The sequence below is a fragment of the Condylura cristata genome, unplaced genomic scaffold (assembly GCF_000260355.1).
Source record: "Condylura cristata isolate star-nosed mole 26May11 unplaced genomic scaffold, ConCri1.0 scaffold00007, whole genome shotgun sequence".
NCBI lineage: Eukaryota > Metazoa > Chordata > Mammalia > Eulipotyphla > Talpidae > Condylura > Condylura cristata.
The window spans coordinates 61,863,877-61,885,650 of NW_004567108.1; the positions used below are offsets into that span (position 1 = coordinate 61,863,877).

The 21,774-nt window shown below is 36.0% G+C and overlaps 1 protein-coding gene across 1 annotated transcript in view; it reads left to right on the top strand.

The window, feature by feature from the left end:
* The window catches only part of MAN2A1 (mannosidase, alpha, class 2A, member 1), a 162,456-nt gene that overhangs the window by 49,438 nt on the left and 91,244 nt on the right, over window positions 1–21,774 (top strand). The window contains exons 5-7 of the mRNA XM_004678365.2: window positions 12,111–12,241; window positions 16,714–16,884; window positions 19,621–19,807. Of these exons, the coding sequence (XP_004678422.1) occupies window positions 12,111–12,241; window positions 16,714–16,884; window positions 19,621–19,807 (489 nt within the window). The remainder of the gene's footprint in view (window positions 1–12,110; window positions 12,242–16,713; window positions 16,885–19,620; window positions 19,808–21,774) is intronic.

A 21,774-nucleotide genomic window follows, 5' to 3' on the forward strand; every position in this document is an offset into this window, starting at 1 on the left:
TGTATGAATAAATAAATCTTAAAAAAAAAAAAAAGTAGTATTTTTAGGGTTCTTTGCCTAAATGCATTTTTTTGGCCTAAGTTAATAGGTATATGTTTACTACTATTATTTAAAATTCTGAGCTTGTACTGAATGGCACTACTAATAGAATTTTTTGAATACTAGTGAAATGTTTATGAAATGGCTTGTTTTTCCCTTTTTGAAGATGAATCCATGGATTAAGTATCTGTGCCTAAATTTGTATGCTAGCTGTTGCAGAGCAGAACCTGTCAATTCCAGCAGAGCCCCATATAAGCTTTTTTTGTCCCTGAAGAATATCAATTGATTATGGAATTTTAACAGAAACATTACTCAAGTTATCCCCATAATCTATTCTGGTAATGAATTGTTTGATTTTTTTAGCTCTGTGACAGGAGTATTCATTTGATTCCATAGGCTTTTAAAAATGAAAATCTAGTTAACAGAGACCCATGCAAACAACTCTATATATGTGTGTGTGTGAGATATATGTGTATATATATATGTATATATATATACACATATATCTCACACACACACATATATATATATATTATGATTAAAAGTAATCTAATCAGTGATGGTCATGATATCTACTTTGTAATGTATATCCAGTGGATTGAAAGAAACTGCCTTCTGTGAAATAATCAGCATAGTCTCTGTTTACACTGTTTTGTTTTAAAAATGACTAGCTTGTTAACATTCTTTTTTTACTTTTTAGGTTTCATATTTGAATATTTCTTGACTTACTGCAGCTAAATACTGCACGATGTTTATAATACATCAAGATTGAGAGCCTTTACTTAGCATCAAGAAGCTGAAACATTAGCATCAACATTTCCTTTCCTGGCACCCAGTGTATTGCATGCTCCTTTTTCTTCTCTGGACTTTTACCTGTCTGACACTGAATCTGCTTCCGCTGTTGAGACCAGTGTTCAGTGGAGGAATCCAGTGGTTTTTTGGAACCTAGAATAGTTTGGCTTTGTCAAAGTATTGACCAGCTTCGTGTGTGGATTTTTGGTCTGAAAGGCTGCAAATATGTGCTGGGAGGTAAAATGTTATTAGTTACTGTAGACTGAATCTTTAACACATTGATGAGTTTGCCAAGAATGCAAATTTTTTTTCTAAACCTGCCATTCTCCTATGATTTATAGTTAAGTCAACCTTCTACCCTGCCTTAACTGTTTGCTTATCAAAATCAGAGAAATGTTTGAGTTAGTTTCTTAACTAATCCACATTCAAACTTAATGATATGCATTTTGAATTTTACTAGAAAAATGTGCTTTTAGAGTTCTTATGTAGTCTAACTTTTTATACATTTTGTACTAAATTTTAAGGTATTTCACCAAAGGTTGCTGTAAAATTTGCAGAGCTTCAGAAGTTACAGTGTCTTACAATGTTCAAAGTAAATTTCAGATTTGAATTGAGTTTGAAACCTAAAAATGCTTAATATTTCATCAAAAGAATGAGGCCAATGCATCTCTGTCTAAATTATGTTTATTTCTAATATTTGAAGTAGTGATGTATATTATATTAGAAAGTTTGTACTCCAGCCCTACCTCCTCCAGCCTTATTTCTTCTCCAGTGAGGTGGCTTTGTTGTGTTTCTTCCTCCTATTCACTCCACCTCTTCTAGTTACATCATTTATACTGGTAAAGCGACAAAGAACTCTTCAGCTGCTCTTTCCATTGGTTACTTCCCACTCCACAAGGAAGGTTTCTCTGTAGCAATGACCCATCCATCTTCTTGAAATCCTTTCCTTTTAGTCTTATGTGCCCTAGAGTTTTTTCTGTCCTAGTTCTAGTTCCACATTAATGAGCATTCCTTGTCATCATTTCTGATTTCCTCCTCTGCCCTTTCCTAAATGTTCCTGTTTTCGCCCGTGGGACTGTACCCCTTGGTTCTTCCCTCTTCCTTGTACATGTTCATCATTCTAATGTTTAATTACCAGGTATATGGACTACTTCCAGATCTAAAATTTCCCCTTGGACTTCTTTCTTTTTCCTTAGTTATTAGCATAGATTTCCCTGCTATCTGCTATCCTGCTATCCTTGAAAGTAGAGTGTTCCTATTTGGTGTGATTTAGATGGGACCTGGGAACACTATTTCATTAATTTATATGGAAAATTTTTTGAGTCCAGACTCTTAAAAATAACGTACCATGTCATGCCAAGCAAGAAAACTCTACTTATGAATACATGGGAAGACTTATAACAGTTAATGCTAGTTGAATGCTTAAATAGTACCAGGCCATGTTTGAAACACTTACATGTGCTTCTTCAGTGAGCTTTATAGTTTTCCCTAAGTTAAGATCCTTTATTATCTCATTCAATTGCTGAAGAAACTCAGGCAGAGGGCTTAAGGAATGTGCTAAACAACCTTCAACTAATATGTAAGTGTAGACAGGACCAGAACGCTCTTAACCATATTGTTTCTGCCTTTCTCACTGCCATTTGTAACACACCAGCACTTCTGCTTTTTTAATATTTTTGTATCTCTGACTCTGACTCCCACCTTCATATCCATTGTTCTTGATTCCTGCTATTAGGAAAACTTACAACTGTACTTTGTGTTTCCAGCTGTGCCCAGTATCACCTCTTCACCTACAGGTTTCTAACATGCCAGTCTACCCATGTCGCTTCTTGGCTTTAAAATGCTTGCAATATCAAAACGTACAGACCACTGTCTCATTTCCTGGCACATACTGGCTTTTGTCCTCTGATATTCCCTATATGTCTACCCTTATTTGTCAGCAACTTGTTTCACACCTTTCTCCTCTTAACCATGCTGAACCATGTCAGTGTCCTCATACAATGCTTGCTGTTCCCTTTTATGAATTTACCCATATTTTTTCCTTTTTGACCCATTCATTTTTCAAGAGTCAGCTGAAATACTATCTCACTACTATCTCTTATTTACTCTGTCAGTCATTCAACAAATATTTACTGTGCTAGACTTTAGGGATGTAGTAAGAAAAGGAGCCTGACTGACTCTTAGGGTGGGACAGAGAAGATAGGGAGTTAAACACATTTTCATAATAAAGTGTTCTGCCTAAGTGAAAAGGGGATCCTAGTCAATCTGAAATCTACATGGTAATAGGATTAGCTTTTCTGGATTGGAAGCGTTAGTAGAGAGTGGGGAAAGAATTCTAGGTTAGAAGAGGTAATTTTGGGTCAGGAATGAGCAAGAACATGGCATGTTCAGACACCTGACAGAAATTTATTAGTTTGCAGTAGTGCGGCAGAGGGTGTGCATGCAGGTGCCAGGTCATCAATGAGATGTAAGATAAAATTACAAGTTACAATCCCAAACTGTAGAATGGCTAAAATAAGACTAATAACACTAAGGGTTAGCCAGAAAATGCATTTTAGGAGGGATTATAATAAGGGAAGTAAGCCAGGAAAAACATAAAATACCAGGTGAGAAGCCAAGCAAAGGATCTGATAAAGACAAATTTAAACTCTGATCTGAGGCATGCAGGGAGGGTTAAGGGAGGGGAGCACCATGGACTGTAATGGAGGACCATGGGTACTTCCCTGGGAATACCACAGTGCCTGGACCTGAAGGTGGAAAACATGTACTATCAAAACACTTAAAAGGAATGTAGAACAAGAAGGGGAGAGACTTGCTTTTTTTTTTTAAGATTTATTTATTTGTGGCCCTCCCTGGTGGCACAGCGGGTTAAAGCACAGCACTAAGAAGCTAAAGCCACTTCAGCAGGAGTTCGATCCCCGCTTAGCCCTGGAGGTGACCACATGGCCCAGCAGACCTCTCCTGACCCGCCTGCTGCTCCCCTCAGCAGTGTATTTCCTTGATCTGCCTGTTCTGCTCCCCACTGTCTCGGGTGAAGCCTCTCACCACCCCACACTTCTGGCCTGTACCCCAGTTCTATATGGATAAGTGGATCTTTAAAAAAAAAAGACATTTGTACATACAGAACTGGGGTACAGGCCAGAGGCTCAGGGGTGGTGAGAGGCTACACCAGAGGCAGAGCGGGGAGCAGAACAGGCAGATCGACGAAGTACACTGCTGAGGGAAGCAGCGGGTGGGTCAGGAGAGGTCTGCCACGCCCTGTGGTCACCTCCTGGGCAGGCAGGGATGAACTCATGCGGAAGTGGTTTCAGCTGCTCAGTGCTGTGCTTTAACCCGCTGCGCCACCAGGGACGGCCTATAGCAAGCTTTTAAAAGTGAGTTTTTAAATCTTTAACCTCATATATTCTCTTATTTTGAATGAGCATCTTATTTTGGAAAAAATGAGGAAATGAAGTACTATATACTATACAGTGAAATATTTACAATATTCTCTGTAAAACTTCATACAAGCTATCGGTTTAACCATCTAATGTGATAAATATTCCTAAATTAATGTTTGAGTTGTATTTTTATTTTGAAAAAGTCAGGGTATACCATTTATAGTTTAGAAACATTTTCATTTTTTTTTAAATATAAGTCCTAATAATTAAAGTGTACACATGAGAGGTAAAGGTATTAAGCATTGTTCTCTCTCTATCCTTTAGTTTATCTCAAAGGAGGTAGCTACTAGGATTAGCCTTATTTGTGTTATTTAGTAGCTATCTGAGAAAAGACACATATACCTACCTTCGAGGACATACCTATTTTTTTTTTTTCTTAGTTGTGGTAAAATATTTATAACAAAGCTTGCCATTTGTGAATGAACTTTAATCCTCTTAGTTAATAACCATGTAATTTTATTTCTGGTCATTTGTGAATAATAGTTTATCTTTATTTTCAGTGTATGTAATGCTTTTATTTTTATCTTTTTACATATTTCCTGACTTAATTTGAATGAACATGAATGAGCGTGGGTAAAAATATGAATGTATTTTAAAAGGTTATAGTTATTGCTAGCAATATGTAAAAATAACTATTTCCATGTTTTTGACATCATAGTATATTGTACAACATTTTGATCAGTTTAATCTGCAGCTCACTGTAGTTTGAGTTTTTCATTTCTTATGAGGTTAAATTTCTTTTCATTTTTAAGTGCCAGTTATGTCTGAAATTCTTGCTTTTTTAAATTTTCCTTTTGTGTTTCTAGTACATTTTTCTTAGATTTTTGTAAGTGTAGATTACCAAGTGTTAAGTATTGAACAGAGCAGATTTGATTCTGCCCTCAATGAAGCTTATAGTCTGTTGAGAAAGAGAGACAGTGAACAATGTAATTAAATTTTCTGATGAATGTTATGAAAGAAAAGTTTTATATTTTATGAATGATAACAATTTAGGTGATACTTTGGTGAGATGTGGTAGCTGGGAATTTCTTATGCATCCATAAGAGCCACTGAAGCAGGTTGGGTTCAGGGAAAACAGCCCAGGTTAATAGAGGGCCTTGACTGAGCTTAGAGAAGGACATGTACCTGAAACAAGTTAGGAAGCAATGGTGAAATGGTGACTGGTTGGCCAATTGGTACAAAATCTTTAATGGCAGGTGTCACTGATAATCAGAAGTAGGCAATCAATGAGTTTGCCCACATATTATGTGGAGGATTTCAAACATATTTTTTCTCTTATATTCTCCACTTGAAAGGCACTAACTCAAATAATCTGTTAAGCAAATGTTCTTAGGTTATTAAGTAATATATTGGGAGCCGCCATCTTTTTGAATTTTCCATTTAAGTAATGTTTATTTACAAATTAAGCCCTGTATTATTTCATATTTATCCAGATGTGTGATTACTAATTCAACTTGTTTTCTCATGTGAAGTTAATTTGTGATTTTTTGAAGCTGGATAACTGACACATTGTTTGCTGCTAAGTTATCTGTAACAATTTTCCTCATTAGGGAAAAAGCTCTTTCAGTCCATTCTTCTGTGTGTGACAGAATTCCAAATGTGTGATGAGTTACATAGGGGAGATGTGACACTCAGAGAAATTTATTTTCTTATGCTCGGCAGTAAGTTAAGTAGAAATTCTGTCTCAGGCAAAGTGAATTGTGATAGATATGCTCCACTTAATTTTGAATCAGTTGTTTTCTTATGCTTTTAGTAACACTTTCCTACTATGAAAGACTAGAAAAATGGAGTAGGTAATGTCTTCACTTGTAGTTATAACTCAATCACTTCAAAAATCTTTTTTGGATTGCTGCCTATATATTTTCCATTCATTCTTTCTCTGCATCTGTTCTCTTTTGTTTCTAGATCTGATTAGGAATGTTAGAGAAAGGTTACATGCAGAAAAAATGTTTGCAAGAAACCAGATCCTCTTTTGTGAGAGAAACTAATTAAATACTTTAGAGGGAGTAGCTTTTTTGACTTTCAGTTCTCTGGATTACCACAGAGAAATAGCTCAATTAATATTTGTTTAACACTGAACATGGCTGTCTTTGTTCTAAATAGCTTTTCCTTTAGATACAGGTATTTCCTATTTTTCCTTGATTTAAGAAAATCTGTCTTAATTCCGTTTTCATATTGCTAGCAATAGTGATGTATATATGGTGCTTTTTTTGGCAGATCCCATAGCTTTTCTGTCACTGCATATAAATATTTCCTACATTTTATCCTGAGGTACTATTTCTGAAAGATTTTCAGTTCTGCTTTTCTGAGCATTTGCAAATGGTGATCATTGTGCTTCCCAATTATTAAGTCAACAGATTTCCCATTTTTTTTTCTCTTATTCATCAGATTCTTCCTAAGTGCTTATTGCCTGTATTCTGGTGTACATGACAATCCACATCAAATTTGTGCATTTCTGCAGTTTCTATCTAATTGGTTGGTTTGTTTTGACAAGCGATTTTTCCTAATACAGTGGATTTTTTTTTTTTTTTTTAAGATTTATTTATTTGTGCATACAGAACTGGGGTACAGGCCAGAGGCTCAGGGGCGGTGAGAGGCTTCACCAGAGACAGAGTGGGGAGCAGAACAGGCAGATCTACGAAGTACACTGCTGAGGGGAGCAGCGGGCGGGTCAGGAGAGGTCTGCTGCGCCATGTGGTCACCTCCGGGGCAGGCCGGGATCAAACTCATGTGGAAGTGGCTTAAGCTTCTTAGTGCAGTGCTTTAACCCGCTGCGCCACCAGGGAGGGCCATACAGTGGATATTTTATATCAGACTAAACCTTCCAAACCAAGTCTTCTGGTTTATATCTCTTATACACATACAAAGCAAGCAGTGCCCAGAGTACCAACTAAACTGCCTAGTTAGCCTGCTGTCCAGTCTTAGTGACATCACATAGTATTTTGAATCATATCTTCTCTTTCATTCCATCTGGTTTTTGTTCTATCTTATTAGAAAAAACATGCTAAAAAAACTAAACCTTACGTTTTTTTTTCTGACCTGCTGGTAAAGATCCTTTATGCCTGTCTTCACCTATCTGTGCATTTTTTCTTAAAAACTGTGCGCATATTGTTTCAGTAATCAGTGCCGTGATTTCCATGACACACAGCCCTGATTTTCTTACAAGCTTGTTTTAATCACTGTGATTTAATTTGTTGACAATTTTAGTAATTCAGATATTTAATTTTTTTTTTAATTTCAAATTCTGACCACTGATATGCCTATTTTTGAGTAAGTCAAAGGTATATAGTAGCTTTTTTAATGCCTTGACCACATGGAAGTGCTAGTGAATGACTGAGGTGCTCCCAGGTGTGTCCAGGGACCCCAAAGTTTTAAAGAGATCAGTCATTCTTATGTACAAAGGTACCCCAAAGTTTTAAAGAGATCAGTCATTCTTATGTACAAAGGTAAAGGAGACTTAGTATGAAAGATTTTTAATAAAAGTGGTGTGCATAGAGAGAAGGTATATTTTTCCTCACTAAAACAACAAAAAGTCCCCATTTCCTTGTGGGTAAATGCCCAGCCAAACAAGGTTGGCCTGAAGTGGGACTGCTGGCTCTCTAAAAGCTTGTTACAAGTCTAAGCATGGTGGGGAACTTCAGGAATAGGGCAAAGAGGGTCAGGCAAGACTATGCTGAAAGAAGCAAAATCTAAGTAAAGGGCACCATTGTCATTTCTCATGTGTTTACCACCCAAGTGTCTCTTCTAATGTCTCTCCTCCACAGATCTCTTTCCATATCTCCTTTCCAGTAGTACCAATGTGTAAAAAGGGCTCAGGAACAAGAGCTCTCTTGTCTTCTGCTCTTGAGAGCCCACCTGCCTTTTGTGTTATATCACCTGGCTGCTCAGCTCCGCCCTTATTTGAGTGGAGGGTTGAAAAATGGTACCCTGTTTATGGAGGGTTGAAAAATGGTACCCTGTTTATGGAGGGTAGGTTAAGTGAAGATTGGGTCTCATTGCTTTTTCTAGAATGTTTCAGGGTATATTTATGATGTTTCAGGCTATATTATTTATGATTTAATCTTTTTGTCTTTACTTGGTGTTTCTTATCACATCCATTTCCTCTTGTTTTCCTGCTTCTGGGCCCTTAATACTCTTTTTGTTTTCTTCAGACTTCCCATTCTTGTTTGGTTTTCGTTCCCCACAACTTATTTTTATATTTGTTCTTTTTTCAAACATACAATTACTTCTTTCTGGCTATTTCATGATCAGATCAGTAGCTCTGTTCAAAGTTTTATTTATTATTGCGAGTCACTTCCATGTCTGTGAATTAACACTACCAACTCATTAGAGACCTGAAATTAAACCCCAAGTCGTATAGGCATTAATCTATTTCATCATTCCCTTAGATACTCTTTCATGTAATCTCCCCTCTTTTCTTCTATGTTTTTGCCACTTCTGCATTTTAGATCAATTCATTTCATGCCTTGATTATCCACACTCCTATTCAATTGACCTTTCCTTGTTCAATTTATTTTGCCTAGGTCTGAGCTTTATCTAATGTAAAACTTTAATGTTAATATTAGTTTTAAACTGAAAGTCTCATTGACTTTTTCCTCATTCATCTGACCACTATTAGAGCATATCCCTGTTGTACAAGCAAGTTTCTTACATGCTGTGCAAGTAAAAGTGAACAAGATGACAGCACATTCTAATGTGAGTGAGGCGGGAGGGAGAACTTGGTAGAACCAACGAAATGAACTTGGTAGTTTTGGCTTCTGATTAATGTTACTGTGTGGTAGTGTATTGCCTTGAGAAACTTCTCTTTGTCGCCTTTATTGAGCTGAGACATGTTGGCATCTGAACCAGCCATGTTGGGAAAGATGGGAATGAAATATAAATAGGTAAGAAGATATTGGAAAACATTTTAATGACTTGGAAAGTTCTTACTGCCCCTAATGAAAAGACAGGATGGTCTTTAGCTATTTGTGTAGATAGGAATTCAGTACATCTGAATAGTATCTCAGTATAAAGTGATCACAGAAGCAACTCACACATCATGGGGAAAGGAAAAGGATAGATTGTTCAGCAATGGAGTTGGGGAAATATCATATGTGTGATTATTTGCTTGATTGGCTGCTACTTGGAACCAGTTCATGTCTGGAGAACAGGGATTCATATAGCAAAACAAAACTGATAGAGAGGAAAAATTTCATCATTAGTGTTTTTTTTCCAATTGATTTTTAGATTTTTTTTTTTAACAAGTGATCCATGTGTGCATCCTTACTTTCTAAGGATTATTCTCCGTTGTTTTTTTAAAGATTTGTTTATTTATGCATACAGAACTGGGATACAGGCCAGAAGTGCAGGGGTGGTGACAAGATTCACCAGAGACAGAGCAGGGAGCAGAACTGGCAGATTGATGCAGACTGCTGAAGGGTGCATTGGGGCAAGACATGTGAGGCCTGCTGCACGATATAGGTCACTTCCCTGGCTGGGGATTGAATTTACACCTAAGCAGCTGTGGCTAACTTCGTTGAGCCACCGGGAGAGTCCTGATTTTCAGATTTCTTAATCTGTCCTTCATGTTCTCTATTCCAAGGTAACAAAGAATGTGTTTTGACCAGTTGATTTCTAAAATTTACTAAAAGATCTGTTTCTTGGGATTTTGCGATAAGGAGGCCAATTTTCCATTTTTGATTGCCAGAGATTAAATTCCAAATCTGTCTGGACTTCACAGCTTCCAAATATTGGTCTTTAGGTATAAGGGGAGGTCTCTGGAGTGTGACTTCCAGAGTGTGGCTAAATCAGATGTCACTAAAAAGATAAGAAATTGAACTAACTCTAAGCAAAGTTCCACTGGCAGTAAAAGTGAGACAAAATACCCTTGTATGTAGTTGTGTTTTTAAACAAATTCAATTTTTAGAAACTTCCATCTTCCTTAGTATACGTCCATGATTTGAACCTTAACAATCTGAGGTTGACTGGGTGTTTCTTTAGACATTATACTTAGTCATCTGATTCTCCATGTGAAATTATTTTATTTGGTGATCCCCATGCCAGTGCAGGCCTAATTAGTGTCTTCCTTAATTTATACACTTAGTTATCCATTCGTTTATTTGTTTTTAAAAAGTTACTCATTTGTTTATTTTAAAAAATAATGCCCATTATTCACTGTTACTAGTCATTTGATCACATGTGTACTTGAATCAGTCAGATGTAGTAATGCTGTGACTTTTGTTACATGCTTTGTAGAAAAATACTTATCTGTCCTTTTTTTTTTTTTTTTAAAGATTTATTTATTTATTTATACAGAACTGGGATACAGGCCAGAGATATGGAGGGTGAGAGGATTCACCAGAGACAGAGTGGGGAGCAGAACAGGCAGATCGATGAAGTACACTGCTGAGGGGAGCAGCGGTGGGTCAGGAGAGGTCTCCCGCGCCATGTGGGTCTCCTTGGGGCAGGCGGGGATTGAACTCATGCGGAAGTGGCTTCCGCAGTGCTTTAACCTTCTGTGCCATGGGGGGGGGGGTGCAGAACAATACTTATCTGTCTTTTATGTCTTTGTCTATGTCAACTAAATTTCACTTTGTACTTCACTGTTAGCTGTAGATGTAGGAATCGAGTGATGGTATCCTTATTAAAGTTGCTTGTTTTCCTGAAATTTTTTTCGAAGATTTATGTATTTATGCATACAGAACTGGGGTACAGCTAGAGGTGCAGGGGTGGTGAGAGGATTCACCAGAGACAGCAAATTCACCAAGTACACTGCTGAGAGAAACAGCAAGTGGGAGAGGAGAGGTCTGCCACGCCATGTGGGTCACCGCAGGGACCTGGGGTTCAACTCGCACTAAAGCGGCTGTAGCTGGCTTGCAGCATTGGCATCCTTACCCACTGCGCCACCAGGGAGGGCCCTTGTCTTCTTGAAATTTTATACTGTTTGCCAAACCATCTTACTGCAAACTCAAACTGACTTTTAGATGTTTGCTTAAATTCTGGGCTCTCATACTTCTTCAGATTATTTCTTGAAATTTTTAAGTTTGTAATTTTTTCCTTCACAAAGGAAGGTGTCATTTTACAATTTCTTTCTAGGGTTGGACATCTACTAAACTTACATGGTATTATGGAAAGGAGGACTATGTGTACAGATTATGATAATGTTAGTGTTTTTCAGTTAATAATGAAGGGCAAATAACCTATTTTTTTCTTTTTTATTATATTAATTTATTTTTACATATTTTTGTGCATTTTTCCATCTCAGTTTCAATCCCCTTGGAATAGCCTATATTGTAACTGAATCTGGACCAGGCTGCTTTGTAATGTTTGTATTTGCAGAGACGTGATATTTAACTTCACTTTTATTGCTATTTTGTGTCATTTTGCAAGATTAAGTTACCAGTGTTGGAAGGACTAGGATGTTGATTTTTTTTTTCTATAGGTATATTAAAAACAAATTCTGTGCTTAAAATGACAGTCTTCAGTAAACAACATCAGGGATGTACTCTTGAATAATGTACTTGCTAGGTCCTCTGAAGATTCAGAAGTAAATCTGATCAGACTCCTGACAGCAGGAATCTTTTGAGGTTGTGTGGTAGATTCTATACCTTTTGAAAGAGAGTTTTTGAAGTGAACTCTGTAATTTTGCCAAGGGAAAGTGGGTTCAACTAAGACACTTTATTAAAATATCTTTATCACCAGGCCTCATGGGTGAAGTTCTTTTAGTGACTTAAAATTTTTTAACAACTATTATAAATACTGGCAATACTTAAAGGCTGTCCATAATACTTAGGCTGCTTTAATTTTGTATTTGAATTGTTTGTTATTATGTGTTAATGTAAACTATTATTTTCTTTTTAGTTTACTAGCAAATGGTCAGTTTGAAATTGTGACAGGTGGCTGGGTTATGTCTGATGAAGCTGCTACCCATTATTTTGCCATAATTGACCAACTAATCGAAGGACATCAGTGGCTGGAAAAAAATCTAGGAGGTATGTATTGATGTCTTTCTCCTTCATTGGTGATAGTTTGGGCAATTAATTTTGAAGAATGTGAGATGGGGCTCTATTTTGTTTTTGTATGACTAATTTCCCCCAGTACTGATTACGTTGAATAATTTATCCTTCATTTATTTGTCATAAGCTCTTTCATCATAAATTTTACATAGCTACATAATATATAACATATAGTTATTTTAAGGGCCATCTTGTTTCTTTTGTTTATCAATTATTTTATTTATATTACTATGAAATATTTTTTCTAAGAATTTCCAACTGTAATTTTAATGATCTGTTAGTTAAGATTCTTGATCATAAGAGAAAAAAAAATCCTCAGTTACTAGCTGGAGCAAAAAGAATGAAAAAGACAAAGAAAGCTATTAGTTTTGTCATTGAGAATTTTAGTGATATGCTGCAGCATTAGGTAAGGTTGGACCTTGGGAACTCCAGTTATATTGTGTGGGCATTATCTCCTTTGGCTCTGCTTCTTTGTATCACCTTAGTCTTCTACTGGCTCTCTCCTTATAGTAAGATGGTAATAGGCAGCTGGGGCTCTTATCTTCCTAGACTAATAATCACAAGAAATAGTTATGCTTAGTATCTACCCAGTTAGCCCTATTTGAATTAAGGTGTTTTTTTTTTTTTTTTAATCTCTGAGCCAGTTACAGGAGTTGAAATCAGAGAAACCTAGCTTGTTTGATGGAAATAATTATGAGTCCTCCCCTTCCCAAGTTTTTGTTATTGTTAAGAATAAGACAAAGATAAGCCTATGTAAAAGAGATAAAAGTTTGAAACTTATCTTTACAAAGGTCTTCTACAGAATTGACCCTTTGCTAAATTCTATATACTTGAATTTTCTAAATGCTGTTTCTCATTCTGTGTAATTGTGAAAATAATGTAGTTTATGGTACTACTTATTCTTCCTGTGAGAATCTAGAAACTTTATATGTATTAGGCAGAGGGTGCCTACTTGACTTATCCCCAATAACATCTTTGGACATTGAGTCTCTTATGAACTTCCTTGGTTTGGTGGCATTTCGTGCAATTCAGTGCAAGAGGAATTGAATACAAACTGTGAGAAGATTTAGTTCATGATTTCCTGGTGGATTACATATGCCCGGTTTGCCTTTTCCCTTTGCTGATTTTGCTTTGTACACTCTCCCTATACTACATCCTGCCTGTTGAGTATGACTATGCATTTCTTGACAAATCATTCAGCCGGGGTGGAATTGTGGACTGCACACAATAAAAATTAAATATTTAACTACGTTCTAAACTAAGAATGTTCACTTTCTAAATCTTAATTCATATGGATGTCTTTGTCTAGCTTTCATTGACATAGAATTTACATGCAGTGAAACATAACCAACTTTAACCATAGAATTAACTCATATTTTCATCATCTCAGAAAGGTCCTCCTCATTCCCTCAACACTCCTGTTTGCCCTTATGTCTATAGATTAGTTTTATCTGTGTAAGAACTTCATATAAATATATGAACTGACTTCTGGTATCCGGCTTCTTTTGCTCAGCATACAATTTTTGAAATTTATAATTGTGTTTCAAATGTCAGAAAATTCACCCACTTGAAAGTTCTATTCAATAATTTTATGTTTCTAGAGTGGTGCAACCATCATTACAATCTATTTTAGAACTTGTAAACATTCCCAAAATAAACCTGTGGCCACTGATAGTCACACCCCATTCACCCCTTCTTTCCTGTACCATGCCCAGAAGACCACTAATCTGCTTTTTGTATGTATGGATTTGATTTTTCTGGAAATTCACATAAATAGAACCATTCAGTATGGCCTTTTGTGACTTTCTTCTCTAGACATAATGTTTTCCTGTTTTCTATGTCTGAATAATACCTGTTGTGTAGCTATACCACATTTATCTCAACCTGATGGATATTTAGGTTATGTTCACATTTCTTTGAGGTAGGCATATACCTAGGAGTGGAACTGTGGGGTTATATGGTGATTGTCATTTAGCATTTTTGAAAATTACTTTTACTGAGGTATTGTTGGCATTTTGAAGAGCTGCCAAAATGTTTTCCAAAATGACTGCATTATTATACATTCCACCAACAATATGTGAAGATTCTAATTTCTCTTTATCTTCACTAACATCTGTTACTGTCTGTCATTGTTATAAAGTGTTTGTGAAATGCTATCTCATTGTGAGTTGGAGTTACATTTTCTTAAACATTAATGATGTTAAGCATTTTTTATGTGTATATTGGCTATTTATATATCATCTTTGGTGAAATGTCTGTTCAGATTACTTGCCTACTTTTAAAATTGTGTTATTTGTCTTTATTGTTGACTTGTAAGATTCCTTTATATATTCTTGATAAAAGTTCCTTATTCGATACTGTTTTGTAGTTATTTTTTCCATTCTTGGTGTGTCTTTTTGATTTCTTGACTTGTACTTTGATGCACAAGAAGTTTAATTTTGGGAAGGTCCAGTTTACCAATTTTTTTTTCTTTTGTCACTTGTATTTATAATATCAAAGAATCCACTGTTTTACCTCAGTATCATAAACATTTATTCCTGTTTCTTTCTCCCCTAGGAGTTTCATGGCAGTTTTACTTTTAGATAATGAATACTTTTGAGAATGTTTCGTCTTATTATAGTTTTGGCAGCATTTTGTTCATTAGTGTTCTCTTTCTTTTTCTAAACAATTCAGAACACCACATCTTGGACATTTTATTTCTAGAATTAGTTACGGGATGCTTTTTAAATAATTTAGTCCTTGGTTGCTAATTTCTTCTTTCATGAACTTTATTATGCAAATTTATCTTTTTTTAAGTTTGAGGTTTTATGGTTGCCTTTTGCCCAAAATACCCATATTTTAAACTATCACTTGCATTTTCTTATGCTTTAATATTGAATGTGTTTGGAATAATCTAATGTTACTATTTATATTATTCATATTTCTTATGTTCTAATTTTTAAGTCTATTAGGCTTGCTAAACTAGTTTTTTCCTATATTTTTTTCTAATGGTTTTTATTCTTTTATGTTTAGTAATTTCATTCTTGCACAAAAGCACAAAATATTTTCCATCATCTTTTTTACTGTTATTGGCAAACGTGATCTCTTTATGAAATTTTGGATTTCTGTTACAATGTACATTGCTAAATGTGCCCTTTTACTGCCTTTCAAAAAATATTCACATACACCAAGGAAAACCCTATGGAGGTACTTGTAATCTGGATTCTTTCTTCCCTGGGTTTCTTCCTAGCGCATGTCAGTGTTGTACAAAATGTAGTTTACTTTCTGTCTTTTCTACATCATTACCTCTGAGGGATTCTTGAATACTCTTGTAGCTAAGTTTTCACTCCTCTAGATGAAGTGATTTGATTTGGGAAAGACTCACTAGTGATGCTAAAATCTCAGACATCTTCATAGTGTAAGATTACTATGCCCGGTTTTACTTTATAACTTAATTGGATTATAATTTACAGCCTAAGAAAATGCTCCAAGAATATTTTGTACTTTTTTAAGGTTACATATATATATATATATATAACAGAACTGGGGTACAAGCCAGAAGTACAGGGGCGGTGAGAGATTCACCAGAGACAGAGTGGGGAGCAGAATAGGCAGATTTACTGAAATATGCTGCTGAGAGGGAGGAGCAGCTGGAGAGACAGGAGAGATCCACCTGGATCACCTCCAGGGCCAGGGATTGAACTCGTCCTGAAGCAGCTGCAGCTCGCTTGCAGTGCTGTGCTTTAACCTGTTGCGCCACAAGGGAGGGTTAACGGTGGCCCTGGAATAAGTCAATTCTTTGAGGTTATCTTTAATAGAAAAAGATACGTAGTGACCAAACGCTGGATGCTGAAGTGTGTGTTGGTACTGAGATGTTTTTACATCTAGAACCTTTCTAGTGCCTTGACATGCATGTGTGTGTGTATGTGTGTGTGTGTGTGTATAAAGTTATTACTAATCTAGATAGAGAGGAAGCACCAGTATCAACATGTCTTTAATATTTAATGAAATTCATAATTTGGTCACTTAACACTGCATACTAAGATGATTTGGAACTGTGTAATACATAAAAGCCTTAATCTGTGGTTCATAGAGTATGAATTGAAATGAGGTAGTTTTTATTTCTCTACTACATAACAGTGAGCTGCTGGGTTTTCCATTTCCGCAGAAGAGTGAGGTTTTGGATTGTTTCTTCAGCATCATTGAAGGCAGTAGCTTTTTAATATCTGTAACATGACAGAGTGTTTATTTCAACTCTAAATGATTAGCTTCCAGTGTGATCCCTCTGCCTGGAAGGACATGATAAGTGGCAGAATCTTCTAGTCAGGAAGTCCCGCCAGGAGTATTAGTTATAGGGTAATGCTAGTTGCTCCTGTTCCTTAGAATCCAGAAGACCATGTAACTCTGGCAGGCTTTACTTCATTTATCAATTAAAAAATAATAATACTTATTTTCTTTACCAACAGGAGTGAAACCTCGATCTGGTTGGGCTATTGACCCTTTTGGACATTCACCAACAATGGCATATCTTCTAAAGCGTGCTGGATTTTCTCATATGCTTATCCAGAGAGTACACTATTCAGTGAAAAAGCATTTTGCACTGCATAAAACACTGGAGTTTTTTTGGCGACAGAATTGGGGTATGTAGGTTTTGATGAAATTTGAAGATCTCTATTGAGTTGATCCTTAATTCACAAGGTTATGAACTTATACCATTGTGGGTTTTATTCACATACCAGGTTGCCTATTGATAGACATTCTTCTGATTATTTATAAAATGTATTTGTGTCAAGATTCTTTTAAGCAATGGTGAAAGTATTTTTAGAAGTTATTTTTATGCTTCAATAAATGTAAGGAATCAATCTTTTGCAAATAGTGCTTTCACCTGCAATACTGCTTTTACTTTACTTCTGTTTTACAAGGCACCTGTTTCATCACAAAGCTGAACATTCATTAGGACTGTTAGTGAGTCATTTATCTCATACTCAGCCAGTATTTCTTTTTCAGTCTTTCCTTTCTCTTCATCTACTAAGAATTACCTTTAAAGCCTAACCCTGTTTACCTAGAACACCCTTATAATTCCTGTCACTTGGTTTCACACATTTTGTTGTTCCTAGGACAAACCTCTACAGCTCCTGGTAGGGAAGAGGAGACAAGTCCTCTAGGTAACCTTTGCCTGCCTCTTCCTCCATTTAATTCTAAGCACCTTATTGCTTAAATTTATTTATTGAGTCTTAATACAGACTTGTAGTGTGTTCCGTGCTACATATCCATCTCTAATTGAATGTTAATAATTTTACTTTAAATTAGGTTCCATTATTATTCCTTTTAAATGAGGGAGGAATGGAGGCACAGATTTATTGAAGTCATTTGCCAAGTGTCATACCGGAAATAGTTGCAGAGATAGATGTGAATCTAGATCTAAGCTTTGCTGAAACCCAGGCCCCTAGCCCCTGACATATACTGCCTTTTCAGTATTGAATTCTCAATGACACCTCATCTGAATAAAGGGTTTTTTGTTGCTAAAACAGTGTTCAGAAATCATTGCATTACTTCATACTTGCTTTTGTGTATGTTCTTGGCAACCTCCCCCTTGAGAGTTTCAGAAAGTCACTTGTGCATCTAACTGGTAACATTAGTCTATACACTACTGTTTTTTCAATAAGGAAAAACTTAGCTATATAATATTTTTATTCTAGAAAATGAAACCTACAGGGTAAACAAGAGCTTACAGCATTTACAGCTCCAATAATTAGATGAAATACAAAGGAATGTAATTTTTTTTTAATTGCTAATTGAAGGAGTTCTACATAAACAGTTGTGTACATTTGTATTGCCCTGATGCCTGTCAGGGAAGAATTACTGAGTACCTTTATGTACTTAATACCTTTTTGGAGAGATACAGTAAACATCCTTGCCCATAAGGTAATTGTAGTCTAACTTGATAAAAGACAGTTACCACCAAATTTAGCAAATAAGCTGAAATGTGTAAATTAACTGCTAAATAGTGTGGTATGAGGAGTAGGAGTGGGGTTTTGAGTGAGTCTTTGACCCACAGGGAAAAGAAACAGGAATTTGCCATCAGTTCTGAACATTTCACAACCCTTTGCAGCTAACAAGCACTGGTGACCAGCATCCATGGTGTCCCTCTTATGAATGTGACTCAGTGACACGACTAACAGTACAGAAAAACACAGATTTTAATGGCTTTGATATGTAGAAAAGAACTGGTAAAAATATTTTAACTAAGTGGAGTATGAGATAAAAGTAGAATGTTTCAGGACTTAACCTGATAGATTTAATTAAACATTTTGCATTAACAATAATAGTTTGAAATTAATTTGAACATTGTGTACTCTAATTCTTAATGAAGTAGTTTTCATTTTTTTTAATGTTAATGTTGCTTTTTTTGCTTTTATTTGGTCAGTTTAATTATAAAAATGATATGTACCCCATGTTGAAAATTGTAAATCCACACAAAAATAAAGGGAGAGGTATTTAAAGATTAGACTTATACACAGGTGACCACTTGTGAATCCACACAAAAATAAAGGAAGAGGTATTTAAAGATTAAACTTATACACAGGTGACCACTTGAAACTACTAGTTAAGTCTTCCAATCTCACTTGGTGGTAGGCTTCTGGCCTGTTAAGGGAAATGGCATAAATACATGCTGGTTTTAATTAACAGCTCAGCATTAGAAATCTGTGTCATTTTCCACATCTTGTTTTGTTTGTTTGCTTTGTCTTTATATTTGTTTTGATTTTAAAATTTTCTTTTTCTGTGCATCATCTTGGTGAAAAGCCCTATTGCTATTGGTAGAATTCAGGGAACTCCATGAACTTTCCTGGTTGTGCTTCCTTCTCACTACAAGAAGTGGATAGGAATTTGCGCAGTGTTTTCATAAGCGACTCCCACTTCTTTTGTTCTTTCAGTTTCCCCCTTTATTCCCTTTCTTTCTTCTCACTCAGCTCTGCAGCTAATATAATGGTCTCTCTCAGGGTTTCCTTTTACCTGGGATGGGAACAGATATGGCAGGAACTGGCAGCCAGGGATGGACGTGGCCATAAAATTGTGGATGAACCGATTCTAACTGCTGCTTCTGCGCAGTGTATCTTTCCAGGTCAGCACCTGCTGGTTCGTGATGGGACTTTTTTGTCTCTGCTAAGGTTAGAGAGAAGAGTTAGATAGAGACTGTGATACTTTCCTTCAGGCGGTGTTCATTAAATGCTGCTGGGGCATATGTACTAGTAGATAAAGGGGTGGTTGATTTAGGGTAGAACTTGTATTATGTATGTAAAGTACTGGCATTTTGGAACAGTTGTGGGAAAACAAAGTTTATAAATGCAGGTTTGTCTGTTGGCTCTTTATTTTAGATCTGGGATCTGGCACAGATATTTTTTGCCACATGATGCCCTTCTACAGCTATGACATCCCTCACACTTGCGGACCTGATCCTAAAATATGCTGCCAGTTTGATTTTAAACGGTTTCCTGGAGGCAGATTTGGTTGTCCCTGGGGAGTCCCCCCAGAAACAATAACTCATCAAAATGTCCATAACAGGTATGAAAATATACATTTCATAAGACATTTCAAACAAAGAGCAACTCAGCTTATTGCTGAAGGGTTGAATAAATAAACTTCAGTAGCCAACATTAGCCTTGTTCAAGGTACTCATTCACACCAGATCTAAAGCAGTTTAAATATGCCAGAGCCTTGAATATTCCTCTTATAGGTTATAACTTAATGGAAAGTGAACAATAATAGAACAATATACAGTGGATAAGCTATAATACACTGTTATTGTCATCTCCTTTGCCATCATTATAAAAGCCTTCTACTTTTTTTGATTGATTTAATATGCTTTTATTGATAATAAAGCTTCTGGTCTCTATTATATAAATTAGTGTGAAAAACAACCCAATTACAAAACACATTTATGAAATGAAATACATAAAAAGTATAATTATCTATTCCCTTAATAATAATTTCAGTAACAGTGAATACTGCCCAGTTCTGATGAATATATATATATATATATATATATATCTTTGCATCATTCTGATGTTTTTGACTTCTATAAAACTTTAATTAGGAACATTTATATTTAAAGATGTTTAAATAAAAATCACAAAAAATAATATTTTTTAAAGGAAATTGTGCTAATTATGGAAGCACTTTATTAAACAACATAGCTATAGTTTTAATTTTGGTGCTTTTAAAGTTCAGTTTCTTAAAGATTAGTGGTATATAACATGTTAAAATAAACATTGTGTTGTAATATAAACCACTTAACTCTGCTAGAAAAATAATAAGCCTTTTAAATAATTTGTGCTTTATCACATCTATTTAAAAATTTCTTTTTTTTTTTTTTAAAGATTTATTTATTTATTCATACAGAACTGGGGTACAGGCCAGAGGCTCAGGGACGGTGAGAGGCTTCACCAGAGACAGAGTGGGGAGCAGAACAGGCAGATCGACGAAGTACACTGCTGAGGGGAGCAGCGGGCGGGTCAGGAGAGGTCTGGCTCGCCATGTGGTCTCATCCGGGGCAGGCGGCAGGCGGGAATCGAACTCATGCGGAAGTGGCTTCAGATTCTCAGTGCTGTGCTTTAACCCGCTGCGCCACCAGGGAGGGCCTAAAAATTTCTTTTTAAAAATGTGGATTTCTAAGCACATAGTGTTTTTTGAGGAGGAAAGTCAAATTGGGTCTCAAATATTCCACTGTGAGTTTTTTGCTGTGGCTGCAAAAGTATTTTAGCACAGCTAGTTTTGAATCCCTCTGTCAAAATCTCAACTTTCATTGTTTGAAAAAATGTCCACGATGAGAGATGAGCCTGGTTTCTGTTCTTGATTGGTGAGAATCAGAGAGGAATATTGGAACAGCCTACTTTCTATGGCTAGACAAGTTAGACAAAAGACAATAATCCAGTATATTATGTAGCAACAGATAGAAAAAGGTATAGTAAAGAGGAGTGGTATGTGCAGGAGGGGGATTCCCTTTTTTTGTCTACCTGGGAAAACAGCTGCCATGAAGTCAGGTATTTTTACTCTCCCTCTCAGCAAAGTTGGTCAGGGGCATGGAATTTATTGAAAACTACTCAAATGTTTCAGGTGGGGGAGTTCCTGTGTACTTAAAGGTATTGTCAGATCCCTCTTTATCTTTTTGGGTGCTGCTGAGAATGAATACTTAAGATGCATTCTTGAGGAAAAGATTTTTTTAAAAAATTTCATTCTTTTGAGATTTGCTCCCAAAAGAGCTCATTCAGTTCCATGATTATGCAAGTGGACCAGGTATCTGGGAGAAGATTAATGAATCAACATAATATTTATGTAGATTTTTTTAAAAAAAGGTTCTTAATAATCTTTACTATTACTTAAGCTAGACATTCAGATACCAGCTTCCTTTTGACTTTCTGATGGGTAGATTGAACTTGGGCACTCAGCTTATTGGAATTGACTTTTTAATGCCCTAAAGGAAATGAGATTTAACTGTAACTTAAAGGACATGTTTGCTACCTTCAGTTCGG